General features: G+C 31.6%; 1 protein-coding gene across 2 annotated transcripts; it reads left to right on the top strand.

Annotated features, from left to right (window-relative positions):
• The first annotated feature begins 4,226 nt into the window (after positions 1–4,226).
• LOC139520505 (testis-expressed protein 36-like) lies at positions 4,227–13,042 on the top strand. Of its 2 annotated transcripts, XM_071313187.1 has the most exons (4): positions 4,227–4,768; positions 7,424–7,558; positions 9,344–9,424; positions 12,405–13,042. In XM_071313187.1, the coding sequence occupies exons 1-4, from the start codon at positions 4,718–4,720 to the stop codon at positions 12,843–12,845; spliced, it is 708 nt and encodes a 235-aa protein (XP_071169288.1). In that variant the 5' UTR covers positions 4,227–4,717; the 3' UTR covers positions 12,846–13,042. The 2 variants fall into 2 exon arrangements, with proteins under 2 accessions (XP_071169288.1, XP_071169289.1); XM_071313188.1 differs by lacking the exons at positions 4,227–4,768; positions 7,424–7,558 and adding an exon at positions 8,868–9,024.
• The last annotated feature ends 2,476 nt before the right edge of the window (positions 13,043–15,518 follow it).

Here is a 15,518-nt window from a genome sequence, read left to right as displayed (position 1 = left end):
CCTTTCATACATATTGAACATTTTCTTTCACTTCTGTCAATGTTATGCCATCTCCCCTTTTCAATTAGCAGTGTATGATTCAATGTTCGGAATTTACAAAGTGTATATATATCTCGGTCACTGATGATGTTGAAATAATTCTCAAATACTGTACCTATTGATTATTTTATTACATATGTTCAATGTTTGCTCTTATTTAAGCAATCATTACAGTCCCTAAACGTAGACATGTAATACTGTTATCATTATTGTATTGTATTGTATTGAATGAATATTATCGTTATATGGTATGACATGTATATTTATGGTTTTACCAGGGACCAATGAACATCATTAGATTTTACAAGCATCACAAAAATAAATTGAGAAAATGCAGACTACGAATGCAGATTCGTGTCAATTACAATTTAGTCGTTGTGCAGGACTTTAAACAACTCAACTACCCTCTATTACTACTAAATTATAATTATCATGGGGGGGGAGGCAAACTGTATCACACCTTTTATCTTTCTCCAAAAATATCTCAATACAAACGTAGAAAAAAGGGTTCACGAGAAATACAACAGTCAACTGAGATTGAGTTTTTGTATGCACTGGACTGCCTGGTTGCTGTCTCCAAATTGCCCAGTGGCAAATATTTCATAGATATTCAAGACCATAGTTTTATTCTAGAAAGACAAATAACATATTATAAAATATTGATTAATTTGAGATACACTTTTCATCAAAAAGTATAAATTTAAAACGATGACAGTTTATGAAGAATTGACTTGTGATTTATAAACTTACAAGATAACAATGCATGACAAAATACTTGTACTATCAACAATTTCAATTAAAAAATAAACCACTTTTTGATAGAACTCAAAATCAAAATATTTTTGGACAAGATCACTTTATTGACAGGTTATGAATATAAGCCCTGTTTCGTACATGTATATGCCTACACAATCAGATTTTTTAAATGTCTGCTCAATGTTTACAGACCTCACTGGGGTAAAGCTGATGACCGTAACTGCATTCACGGTCATCCCAAGATGTAGGATGAAAAATTAGGTCAGTATCTGTATTGTCTGTTACAGTGTTTCTATATCATTTTCTTTACAAAGTATACATTGATACGATGTAAAATAAAATATTCACACAGAAATCACAAATTACTACCGAAAAATGTTCAGGAAACGCGAAGTTCAATTTGAAAAAATATCTAAGATGTCCGTAAATCATCATCAAAATATTTTCAAGATGACCGTAACCAAGGAATTGTATATTTGAATATACAATTCCTTGCCGTAACATAAAACAAGGATGACCGTGATTGGTAAACAGATGACCGTAACTTGTAAAAGATGACCGCATTTGTAAAGAATGACTTTAATTTATAAAGGATGGTCGTAACTTTTAAATGATGACCCTCAATTCTAAGAATATCCGTATTTGTATTCATAGCTTTTTGTTGTGTTTGTTTCAATAGGGGCTTAGTTAGCGGATATAAACATGTTTCATCAATTTATTTTTAACTATTTGCCGTATTTTGAGTTCATGACAATGATAGTAAATTGCAAATTTCTCGTAAACAATGAAATACTTATTGAAAACGACTTTAAAATTTTAATACAAATTGACAGAGATACGACGAAAAGTTGAAGAAACAAGAATGTGTCCCTCTGAGGTGTCTCTAGTACATGCCTCATCTACATTATAATTTTCTATGTTCAGTGGCCCGTTAAAATAGGGGGAAAATTTGGCATTATGATTAGAAAGATTATATCATATATGTTTCATATTTGTATTATAATGTTATATCAGGCTGCACTTTAATAAAACAATATATATATATATATATATATATATCATAGAAAACATGTGTACTAAGATTACGCTATACGCACAAGACTATTTTAAGGGTCTATTTTGCTGGAGCTCGCCTTTCACTAGTTTGGTCGTAGTATTTAAAAACAGGTTCTGTTATTTTACTTGCAAGAAAAAATAGAAGACAAATCAAAGACGATATAATATCAATGAGTGTACATCCATTGGCATTTTTCAAAAAGTGCATTTATTATATGTCATCACAAGGAATTCCAGAAATTAAAAAAATCTTTTGGCTTTTAGTTGGAGGCTGTGCAGCACACTTTTTTTTATTATTCTTGTAAGGTGTCATTTAATCGCGCTTTTGTTGCATGTTTTCCCCACTTTTTCATGTGCATGTCTTGTATGTTCATTTTAAAAATTATACCCTCTACCGTAAAAAAAGATATATATGGTGAACTTTGTATTTAAAGCACGTCTTATTTTCTCCTACCTATAGGATAATACTCTCATATAAATACGTTTATATCAGCACCATTAATCATTTGATACAAAAAAGTAGTTATACAAATACGGATATTTCTTAGAATTGACGATCATCCTTTAAAAGTTACGGTCATCATTTAAAAATTACGGTCATCCTTTTACAAATTACGACCATTTAACCAATTACGGTCACCCTTGTTATGAATTGCTGATTCTATTACGGTCATCTCGATTGTGATTTACGGTCATCTTAGCGATTTTTTTAAATCGAATTTCCTGTTTCAGGCACATTTCTCGGAAGTAATTTGTGATTTCCGTGTGAATCTTTTGTAAATTTACATCGTATCAATGTCTCCTTTGTAAGGAAAATGATATAGAAACACTGTAACAGACAATACTGATACTGACCTATTTTTTCATCCGACATCTTGGGATGACCGTGAATGCAGTTACGGTCATCAGTTTTACCCCAGTGGACCTACAGAAGCATATAACTCTACCCAGACACATTATTTATTATACCCCACGCAACAAAGTTGCGGAGGGTATAATGTTTTTGACCCATCCGTCAGTCAGTCCTTTTTCTTGTCATCGCAACTCCTCTCAAACCACACAACAGAATCTCACGAAACCTTTTTAGATAATAAGAACATAATATGTAGATGTGCTGATCGACAGGAAATTACGATTCAATTATTTTTCTAGGAGTTCCGCTCCTTTGAACTTATTTGCTTCAATGTACTTCTGCAACAGTTTGTCAGCGCGCAACTCAGTCCTCTGAAACCACGCAACAGAATTTCATGAAACTTTGTAGGTAATAAGGACATACTATGTAGATGTGCTTATAGACCGGAAATTACGATTTTTTTTCTTATACAATTTTCTTTTCTTAACGCTTATTTAATTTCTCCAATGACAATGTGGGGACGTGGGGTATGTGAGCGCGCTCACTATGATTCTTTAATTGCTCTTACTCCTGAATGTTGCGAGAACTAAAGAGAAGCTGCTTCGCCCAATTTCAAAGTTTTTCCACACTCGACACAAGCATGCTATCACTAGATTAACCATTCTACGGTTCTCCACCTGCTGAAAGTTGTATAATGCATATCTTTATTTTTTTTTTCAGCATTGACAATTTGTCCTTATGCCGTGATGAAATAATACAAGCGTGTTGAAGATGTAAAAGGGTAGGATTAAAAATGTATATTTCTTTTAAACTTCGTGTAAAATTTTTAATCATTTTTAAATCTTGACCTTTTTAATTTGTTAACTAGGCTTATCATTAAAAATGTAAATAAAACAGGGTTGACATTGTAAAAGTGTACAGTTAGTTGTTTTTATTCCCTTATCTGTATTTAACTATTTTTCTTAATTTAGTAATAAGTTATTGACACCCCCTTTTTTTCTCGCTCAAACATACACAAATCTTTGTTTTTACTAGATTATCAAAAACATAAAAGTGGAACTCGTATATCGTTTTACTAATCAGGATACTGGCATCTTTACCAGCCTATTTGCAAGATTACATGTGCTTTTTCAACAGTGGTTTTGATATCCTGTCTATATATTAACGTACGTTTTTCAACAAGCGATGGAAAAGCATGGCGACGGGTTTTTTTTATAAGAAAACTGTTGCTTTTGTTCCAGTCTCTCTTTTTTACTAAAACAGGAAAGAGGGGATACTTGGTAGATTTACCGTACTGCTACCGATATCACACCAAACTATGATTTTCACTTGTATCAAGGATTTGTATAGTAAGAAATCCTTGCTTGTATTAAAAATAACTTAAAATTTATCATAAAGTATGGATTTTTAACACGCCACATGTCTCATTGAAATTAACCAAAAGTCCATATGAATAGATGTTTGAATAAATCTTATATTTTGAATACTTAATCTAGAGACATATATTGCATGTCTCTGTTTAATTCAAATCTAAGAACGTTTTAAATGCGATGGAATTGCACTGATCTATGAGCTGAACGGACACGGAAATAATTTTATTTTAGCGTTATTTAATTTCAAATATTTTATTGGTAATAATTGCATGATCTCCCTTTAATTCCTGCGATTATTGACCCATTAACAAACAAATACTTTTAATTGAGCTATTCAATTAAATGCCTATTGTGTCTTGAACACAGATTACGTTGTATTCATTTGACCGACCACCTCCCCCTTTTTACGGGTGGTAACTAAGGACTCGGTTGTGCCAGCGATACGTCACAGTTAAATGTCTGATCGTTGATAAGTACGATTGATTTCCTGTGATCTGATTTACATGTAGTGAATCTAATAGTTTTAAAATATGAAAGTTGTTAAGTAACGAACAACATGTAATTTAATCGAAATTAATGACTTGGTAGTTTTTTATTTGACGGAATGAAGAGGATATATTAAGGATTTTAAAAGTTAAAAATGGGACGAGGAAGACAGTTTGTTCCTTCAGTCGATCCAGATGGATCTTGGGTAAGTATTTGCTATTTAATTTCAATTGTTTATTTAAATTAAAATTCTATTTACATAAATTGTGTTATATCGATTAGATTTATTATTTTAATGACGAGTGAGAATTTGTTTTAATGCTATTCAAAGTCGAAAGATAGTATCTACAAAAGACATATTTATACACTGTATATATTTTCTGTTTTCTTAAATTTTGCCATGTATATTTTCTGTTTCTTAAATTTTGCCATCTGAAATATGATGTTAGATACTTCAAGCTTTATTTTCCCTTATTTCATCTTTTAAAGATTTTTATAATGAATTTTAAACTTTTTTTAAATTTCGATGCTCACAGTTGAAATAGTTTGAAACTCAAAAACATTTTTTTTCTCGTATATTTTGATCAAGTCTTGGCACAACAAATTGTAGATATGATCACATTCTAACTTGTACATTGTCAACTTGTTTTGCTAATTCTTGAATAAATAAAAGGACTATTCTCAAAATAATCATGTAAACAATTGTCACAATATGAAAAGGATTCGATCGTATCTTAAATTTTTTTAAGTCAGTAAAAATTCTAGGCCATCTTTTTTTTAAGTAAATCGTATAACAAAAAGAATGTTGAATAATGGAACTCATTTATCATTGTAAGAACGACAAGGATATACGACAACAAAGAAAGATCCATTCCAATGTATTTTCTATTGTCAAAACTCATTATGTCACCCACTTTAAATCCCCTTTAACTTGCTTACATTAATTATTAAATGTTCCATGATGTTTAAATATAATTAATTTCGTCAAAATAGAAAATGATCAATATACTTTTATTCACAGTTATTGCTGAGTTGCTATGTTATTTTAATTTTCATTTTGAACAACAAGGATTATGAATTTTAAATTAAGCATGCAACTTAGAATGAGATAATCAGCATGTAGCAAATTAAAAAGTCGACTATTCTATCATGTCTTCATTTGCGGGTAAAATTATAATATGCTTTCAAATTAACATAACCTCTATAGTGGTCATCATTGAATTTGTATGTAGTTGCTCCCTGGACCTTTCTCTGTTGTACGTTACTGTTAGGGAGATGATGTATAAAAGATGTTGAAAGAAGTGAAAGGAGAAATTTCTTTAAAATTTGTGTCGGACACCATAAAAATGGAAAAAGCTTTCTTTTAACCCCTTTTTGGTAACGGATTAAGCTCAGACATACTTAAGGGGTTCTATAGAAAGTCTTGTTAATGGATCTTGTGTCATAAGATAATTAAGATTTAAACGAAGTCCTCTTATTAGATGCAAATAAGGGTTAAACAAAGGTACGAAACAAAACAACATTTTCCCGTAAAAACAACTGAAAAGGCGATGACAGGATGACTAGGTTAGAGGAGATCGCTTTATTTTTTTTAATTTTTTTTTTGGTGAAGTATGTATATTTTCATGACTGGTGGCAGGTAGATGGACATCTTTTTGTCCCTTGTTAGATATCATCACTATTGTTTTACGAGCTCTAACAAGAAGTTTATTATGCATGTAACTAAATACCATTTTATTTGTATATTTGTACCTGCATTGTGTAATATGGTATTAAGCATTCTACCTTTTCATTGCTGTTTTTAAATAGAGTAACTAATTATTTTATGGTCATTAACATACCCCTTCAATTTAAGTTAAACATTTAGAGCCTCTTACAGGCCCAACACATTAATATGTACACCTTAAGACAAGAAGTTTTCGTATTTATCTAGCCCATAAAATATAAATGTATATATACCTATTGAAATAACTATTTTGTTTGTTTTAAGTGGGACCATGTTCTTTTCATCAAATCACGATTTGTTAAAACATAAGTGCATTACTATTGATTTTAATTTAATTTCACTTTGACATTTTATTCAATAAATTTAAGCCTAGATAAGCGGCGAGAATATCCCAAAAAAACCTGCTTACTATTTAAATAGATTACCGTTATACAGATTTCGAGTAGACGAATCAAGATTTGCATAGTTAATCAAATAAATGTATAAGATATTCATCTTGTAAAGATATTTTACAACACCCCCGTTTTTCCACTTTTATATGAATGTATATAAGTAAGCATGATTATATAATGGTATAAATAGTTTTTAAAACTCGTAATGTTAAAATAATCTTACAATAGATTTACACGTAAGATATGCTTTCTTAACCATAAATTGACCATTGGGGCGTCAAAATGGAGATGAAGGCTATAATGAAAGCGCTTTTGTTTGTTACCACAATCTTACTTACCGTATACACTATTTTATTTGTCATGCCAAATCATTGTATTACAGATACCAACTTGACCAATAAGTATACCAGTAATATTGAGGTCAATATATGACATTTAAGAGTTGCATTTGTAATATTCGCCGCCGCGACTTTGGTTGCCTGTGAGACAACAAACCAGTTTTACTTCATATTTCTAACTGGAAATTTATTTTAAAAATCTAGAAACACAAATTAACAAATTCTTTGAATAGTGCCAGGATTTTCAGGAGGTTCACAATCTAACAAACAATACTTGCTTAAGTTTGGTAAATTTGTTGTTATTTCATGATTAAGTTTCCCACATAGGCGAAGTGGGAACCTCTATGTGCCAAGGCTCTGGTTTATATTCTTGTACATACAGATATATTATTTTTCTCTTTCAGTTCGTCCATCGTGGAAGCAGCAGTGCAAAATTGGAAAGAACATGTGATACAAGTACTGGTTCCATGATGAACGCTCAGTTTGTCGAACCAGGAAAGCCTGCACCACCACCAGAACCATTTCGCGCAAAAACCATGGTATATATATTTTAGCTGTTCACCCGGATTAAAAATTATTTTAATGTAACATTTTCACGATAAAGAAACGATAATTTCAATGAATTTTAATCTGGCGTTTAAATTAAATATGCAGTTTGTGCGAAGTTTCGTAGTGTATACCTATATTAAGATACCCTATTTAAATCAGACCGGTAAATAGCCAATTTCGAATGATATGGTATCAAATATGATGTTTATACGGCTATAAATCAATGTTTTATCTAGGGAATAAGTTAAATAAATTAACAAGTCATTGACACAGGAAAAGTCGTATGCAGACCTATTTCAATTTTGGTATTGTATGACTTAACATGCACTTATAATTCTATTCTCTGAACATTTGCATTGAAAAGATTCATAACATTAAACTTTTATCATTAACTTGAAAATGAGAAAAGAGCAATAATGCAACTATATGAAAAATGTTATTAATTAATAGTTACCCTTGTTGGAGATATTGTATATTGCTTTTATTTTCTTGAATGGTCTACATTTTCCCAGAAATAAAATAAAACACTGTTTTAGCCGATAGTCGATAATTAAAACCCTAACCCTTACCCTAACCTAAATTTTTATCAGGATTCTACGACGGAAATCCGGTCAGCAAGTTGACATGGGATTGTACGGCGAATAGCCTCGTCTTGCAGTGAGCAAGGCTTGCGACTAATACGGCAGATGGGTGTGTGGCTTCATCCGTTTCCGTTCTTAATTTTAAGAACCATTCGACCACGCTTTTTAAAATTTGAATATGTTGTCACTGATGACATAAAAGCGGTCTAATTTTATATTGGCGATTTGCACATGTACCGTATAGGAGTTATGGCCCTTAATTGCTTTAACAGTTACACCAATAAATACTTTAAAAAAACATATATTAAAAAACTGTTTAATGGGTATTACATATATATTTATGCAATTGCAATCAATAAATGCCGCTAAAAGTTTCAGCGCAGTAACTTAATTGGCAACCTCAGCAAAAGTTAAAGCTAAATTTAAGACAGAATTGTTCATATTATCGCTATGATGAATGCAAAATACTTGGTCGAAGTCGTTAGTCAATAGACATACAATGTTAGCAATTAAAATAAAATAATAATTAGAGATATTAAATTATATTATTTCGATTTAAATGATAATTATGTCTCGGTAATTGGTATAAGATCGACAATAATGATAACTTCTGGTAGGTTTAAAGAGTATATATAAGCTGGGAATGATATATATGTCCCTGATATAAGTACACATAGCTCCGAAGATCAGATAAACGACGCTATGTAATAACTGTAGGTAGGATAGTTGACGGCCATAACTGTGCCAAAATAAAAAAAGACGGAAAAGTTGTATACTATTTGATGGAATTACTTGACCATTATCCAGCTATGTCCTATTTTATACGACACAGACAAAATGTTGTTCGACACAAGAGACGTCCAGGCATTCATGAGGTATTGTGTGTTCGTGGAAGTTTGTCTTAATTATTATTCCGTGCCGTGCCATTAGACGTGTCTTTGAACAAGATACCAATGTTCTACCTGAGAGTTAAGATCTGTATCCGAGGTTTAGTACAATTATTTTTTTTACATTACACTTTTAGAGATAAGAAGATTTCCCGGGCATCACCCAGTTCGTGTTACCTAAGTTATATTTGGGGTTTGTGATATTTTAAACTCCTTGACCCCTCCTGTCTTTATGTTATTTCGACATGTTTGCAGTATTTATTAGTTTTTTTTCCATAATAAACACGTCTGACGATTTTCATTTCAGATCAACTATAAAATTTCCAATGTGTTTTCGGAGCATGACAACCGACACTCTTTCCAGGATCATGGAGTATACTTTGGTGATGTAAGTATAAATGTTTAGGATAACCAAATACTTGATACACCAATGTAAAACTTGTATAGCAAAGCATAGGTCAAAGTCTTGTACATTGTATTGAGTTTCGGGAAGTCTGAAAAAATAACAGACCTTCGAAAATCATCCAGAAACTAAGATTGTTATAATGACTTTTGATTTTAAGCATTTCCTTTATCATTTTATGGTTCAAAATAAAACATTTCAAACTTAAGAAGTTGACATAATGTTAAAATCACGGATACGTGCTGTGTTTATTAATTTTATGTGTATGGTGTTTTTATTTTAATTCTATCTGGTTGACTGATGTGATTTTGAAAAAACTGACTTGACACAATACAAATTAATAAAACATGAAGGTCCCTTTATAAATGAGGGCCCTCGTGGGGTTTTTGATTATGTGATTACTTGGCCGTTTTTTTAATGATTATTTGATTATTAAGCCAAATATTTCATGATTATTTGATTACCTAGGACTGTATTTTTAGTTTATGATTATTTGATTACTAAAGATAAGCAAATATTTAATGATTATGTGATTATATTGGCAAAAAAATGGTGATTATGTGATTACTAGGACCCCCCCCCCCCCATGAGGGGCCTCATAAATGTAACGACAAATCTGTTAAAGCCGCGAAACCTATTTACAGTAACGTTTTTGCACTGAATGGTTGTCCCTTATACAAGGACCCAAAATCATAAACTGTATGACATCAGAATAGTCACTGACATGAGAACGATCCAAATCCACATTATATATATAAACTTAATATTTAACTTTTTGGCCAGTAAGTAAGGGAAAACATTCTTCTCGCGTTAACTGATGAAAGGTTCCCATGCCTGATTAAGAAAATAAAACATGTCATTTAGCTGTTAATATTTTAGTTCAATTAACAGCAAAAATAATTTCTTCTTATTTCACGGAACACGATCACGAATAAAGGCAAAGTGTCATTATTTAGATTTTTAATAGTCGTGAATGAAAAATGATATTTGAATAGGCCTATATAGATATTAGGTTGTTCAAACAATGCTAGAATTTAAAAATGGCTGTGATAATTAAACATTTATTTTATATCAGTAATCTGAATGTAATACCAATTGTGTTAGATTCATACAATTTAATTTAATATGTACAGCACTTTTGAAATATTATGGAGTAAAAAGAGTCCATGAAATGCAGTATGTTCTTTATCATCATACTTATTTTCATAACCTAATGTAATTTCAGTACCCTGATATCCAACAAAAACACTGCCATCATAATCAGCAACGTAGAATCCCAATTTTCGAATGAAACTTCCATTCCGAAAGTTAATAATGAGAAAAAGATTATAGAACTTGAAATGCATTGAATTCGGGACGCATTTTCTTTTCGCGTTATTCTATCAACAAATTATGCGGTTATAGTTTTATTTCAATTAAAACACACAGTAGTATTATGCTGGTAATTAGTTTTAACAAGTTCTGGTTCATATGCATTTCAATAAAGATACGTTATTCAGTTTTTCACAGTTAAAGTGCTTGTATATCAATATGTGAATAATTGTACGTGTTTAAAAGCGAAGTCATTGACTGTTTTTAGGCTAGCATGAATAAGTATTATGTAGGATTAGTAGTTTAGAATTTTAAACAATATACAGAGTTGTGTTTATATTGATTTGCATATTTTTGTCGTATGTCTGTATTGGTTATTTTATTGATTCTTTTCAAATTACCGTGTCTTTTTACATGTTTTAATGTTATCTATATACGGTCTGGAAAACACAGAATCATTTCATGTTTGATGTAATTCTTTCTAATGGAAAATATCTATAACCAGATTTGTTCTATGTGAAGCAAAAAAGAAATCAGTTTATTCTGATGCTTCATATTGAAGAGTTTTGTTTTTGTTAAAAGTTTACAAGGGAGACTTTTTACATGGTCATGGAATTGTTTACTTTCTTATTATGTTTGTCACAGATTCTAAGATAATTGTTTGCAACTTTTTTTTTTAATTTAACGCAAAGTTGTGCATTCCACTGTAATCTTAATGTAACAGTAGCTTGTCCTCTATTTGTACGGTAAATCTACAATAAGATTGGATCATGGAACTGTAACCCGACAATGAAGAAAAAGAAATTGAAAAAAATAAATTGAAACCTTAATGACACAAGTTTGAACCGAATGAAAATTTCAAAATAAATCCTTTCATTCTCAAACCACATGCCAATTAGTTTTGTCGTTGGTAAATGACAATCTTTCATATTCAGTTATTTATAGGTTGTAACATAACCATGGATTCAGATGGCTTTTCATAATGAAATCGAAAACTTTTCTTGGAAGAAACCTGTAATAATAAGTTAATTCATGTCTAGCCCTGGTTCTCAAAATGAGAAAGTGATTAAAATGAATAGAAAGAGATTTGCGTGATACGTCAATTAGACAGAAATGCAATGCCAAAAATAATCAAAGACATTTAGAGAACACCATACCGCCTTCAACAGTATACCGTGTATGTCTTTTGAATTGTAACGACCCCATATTGTAAGATCAAGTAACATATTTTAATGTTAATGGTCGGAAACTGATCATTCTGGTGCTCACTAAGAGTACCAGTTCGTCCTATAAGTGACTTGTATTTTCACAAGGATCTTAACATGTAAAGATAATTCATAGACTGATGGACGGACTGATACTCATTATGTTTTTAACTCCCGAATAAAAAGTTGAAGACTTTGGTTTGCAGGCAGTGAAAATACCTGAATGAAAGTAAAAACTGCATGTTACGATAATTGATGAGTTTATTTCATGCCTTTAATTGCACATAATCTATTACCATGATCATATATATTACACATTTCTCAGGGCCTGTGTTTTGCTGCTATACTTCCTATATGTGAATTTATTTATTGAAAGTTTCTATTGAACTTTTATGTCTAGTTGTATTATATATTGTATGTCGAGTAAATATCGTTTTACTGTTTTGCAGGGTCGATATGACCGCACTTTAGGGAGAAAGTTGATATTGCCAGATTTAAGACTTCATCACACAGACAATGTTTACTTAAAACACAATGATCGTGTACCAGTAAACTTTGATCTTAATACGTCATATGCTGTGACATATCAAGGAAAACCAACCGGAGAACCCCCAGTACACAGAAGGTTTCCTAAACGATATAAACCTCCCAGTACCGGACCAGCAAAACTAGAAACCAAAACTACAGACTGGCATAGGTCACCAGAAGTCCCCTATAAGACTGCCATGCAAGTAATGGCCACAAGCCAAGAACCTTTTGCAAAGCATAATTCTTGGAAATATTCCTATAATGGAATGAGACGTATATACCCGCAATACGACAGAAAAGAACAACCAGTGGTGAAAAATGAATTTAATAAATATGGCGCCGCATTTGTTACCGGAAGTTGAGATTTTTACAATCTAAGGATTTGAAAATCATATTGATTCTTGTTGAGACCCTATACACTTAACTTCATATGCGTTTTATTCTTTTTACACTTGCCTTTCATGTTTTATTAATATTTGAATAAATACTTTATTTATTAAAGTGTATGTTGACAATCCAGTATTATTTCTGTTTATTAAATTACAAATATTCTATGTTACCCATGGTGTTTATTCTTTTCGTGTTTATAAAGACATAAAACGGTTTTAATGGTTTATAACAGTATACTAAGTAATGACGGCAATAAATACCTGAATATGATTTAGACCGCTTTACTCACCTGGCAAGACATATATAGATGAAAGCTTCTTAAATGATGATATTAAGCATACATTTTAACTTAACGGTACATTTAATTGTTGACGTATTTGTACATTACAAATAAACACTTTCAATCGTCATTATCATATCAATAGTGTTTACCCTTAAAATCCTATGTGCAATAGGCAATACAAATTGATGCATTGCTATGAATGTCCACTTGAAAGAATCTTAATTTAAATTTTGTCAAATCTAATGGTTAGGTATACTCAATGAATTGGTTTCAAATCCATACACAATGCTATAAATTCTTTGAACACAGACGTCAAACAAGAACATTTTGTTTTATGACGAATTAATTTAGAGCCACCGTGGTGAGGAAATACATCGCAAACTTTAAATATAAAAATGTGAATCCAGGAAAATTTTATCAGCAGTTTTAATTTAAAGGGGCTGCAGCTATCAAATTCATATTCACCGATTTGACTCAAATTTTCATATTTGAATTATAACATACTACACGTATATCCAAATTACAATCAGTCGGAAATAAAAATTTAACAATGCATGTACTCAATAATATATATCAAAAGTCCGTGTGTATTTCATTATAGACGCCATCTAATTACCTATTTAGATGACATCCGAAGAATTCTGACGGTTATATAACTCGTTATAGACATAAATATAAATAGATAACGATCTCGTGCAATTGGATTGGTTTAGATCTGTTTGATTTCATGTTATAGGTTAAAAAAATAAGTTATCTATCGTGTTTTACCTGTATAAGAATGTTTTTTTTTTTGTAGATTTAATCAAAATGAAATGTTTTACCCTTGTTTTACATTCAATATTGACATTTTTTTCCTTTTAATTGCTGAACACGACTCACTCATGCATAACCAATCTCTAGCTTATGGGTTGAAATGAGGGTGATATGGATTAAATGAGGTCGAATTATTCACTTGCAAGTGAATAATTCATCAGCGATGATTCTTTGCTTGTTTTGACAAAATTGAACCAAATTGGCTGCTAATAGCGAATTATTGTTTCATTATTTCACTGTCATTGATGATTGAACAAAACAAAATCACTGCTACTGTGATGACGTTTTTAACACTTTTAGGAATTTTGGATCTCAATGCTCTTCAACTTCGTACTTTATTTGGCATTTTTAACTTTTTTGGATTCGAGCGTCACTGATGAGTCTTTTGTAGACGAAACGCGCGTCTGACGTATATGTAAAATTTAGTCCTGGTATCTTTGATGAGTTTATTGTTACAATTTACAGCTAGTTTGTGGTGACATAGGCAGTTGAAACACAGTCGTTCGCGACTATATTCGTTCGCGACTATATTCGTTCGCGCGTTAGTGGTTGTTACTTTCGTGCAGTTGACAGGTGTGTGTCCGATTTCGTGACAAAATGCGCATTGCTTTGTGTTTTTCTTTTTATCCGAGTACGGCATTTCATTCTTTTTGATTGCTGATTTTGTACGTGATTTTGCCTTGGTCAGAAATGTAGCGAGTGGCCCTTCTACTTTTAGAGGTAACTTTCCGGCTTCCGTATAAAATTGCTTTGCGAAATTTATCTAAGGTCTATTTTGTTGACCTATGTTCTCTAGCTAAGTTTTGTTGTAGTTTCTGCAGACAACTTGTTCAGAATAACTGGTACAAGTAATGAACCATAAGTGTCATCAGTTTGTCCGAGTGACTCTAGAACTCTTAGGTAAGTTTCAGTTTTGGCATAATAATTGCGGAGGCTTAATACTAGATTATAAATCGGCGGCGAAATATCAAGTAGAGCTTGCAAGTATGTTTGTATTATAGTATGTATCTGTCCATACCTCTCTTGTAACAACGAAATAGCTATGCCGTACTTAGTGTTTGTCATAGAAAAACCTAATATGGTCTGCAACGCTTCGTCCTGTAAGAGTGACTTTAAGTAGTTTAACTTTTGTACGTCGCTGAGTGTGAGATTTGTGTGAATGGATGTCTCGTATGAATCTCAAAACGATTATCAACCTAAAATATTTCATTCAATAGTAGGTAAGTTCAACTTGGTCATTTATTGTTTTGATTACTAGCGTTAGAAGACGAATGTAAACTTTGTTAATGTCTGTGTCATTTTGGTCTCTTGTGGACAGTTGTCTCATTGGCAATCATACCACATCATCTTTTTTATATTGGAATGTGCATAGACGAGTTTGTAGTAGTAAACATTTGTTACTTTTATAAAATGATGCTGCATTTGATTGTACATTAGATGTCGACGTGAAACAATAAAGTGTGGGTTAAATTGAGAGGAGTCGCTTGTGGGTACACTATTGCCTGTAGGTGAAATCATAGTATGCATGGGTGTATCAGAGGGAGTAACT

The sequence above is a fragment of the Mytilus edulis genome, chromosome 4 (genome assembly GCF_963676685.1).
Source record: "Mytilus edulis chromosome 4, xbMytEdul2.2, whole genome shotgun sequence".
NCBI classification, from domain to species: Eukaryota; Metazoa; Mollusca; class Bivalvia; order Mytilida; family Mytilidae; genus Mytilus; species Mytilus edulis.
The sequence above is the reverse complement of the archived record's forward strand: the minus strand, read 5'-3'. Positions and strand labels throughout refer to the sequence as shown.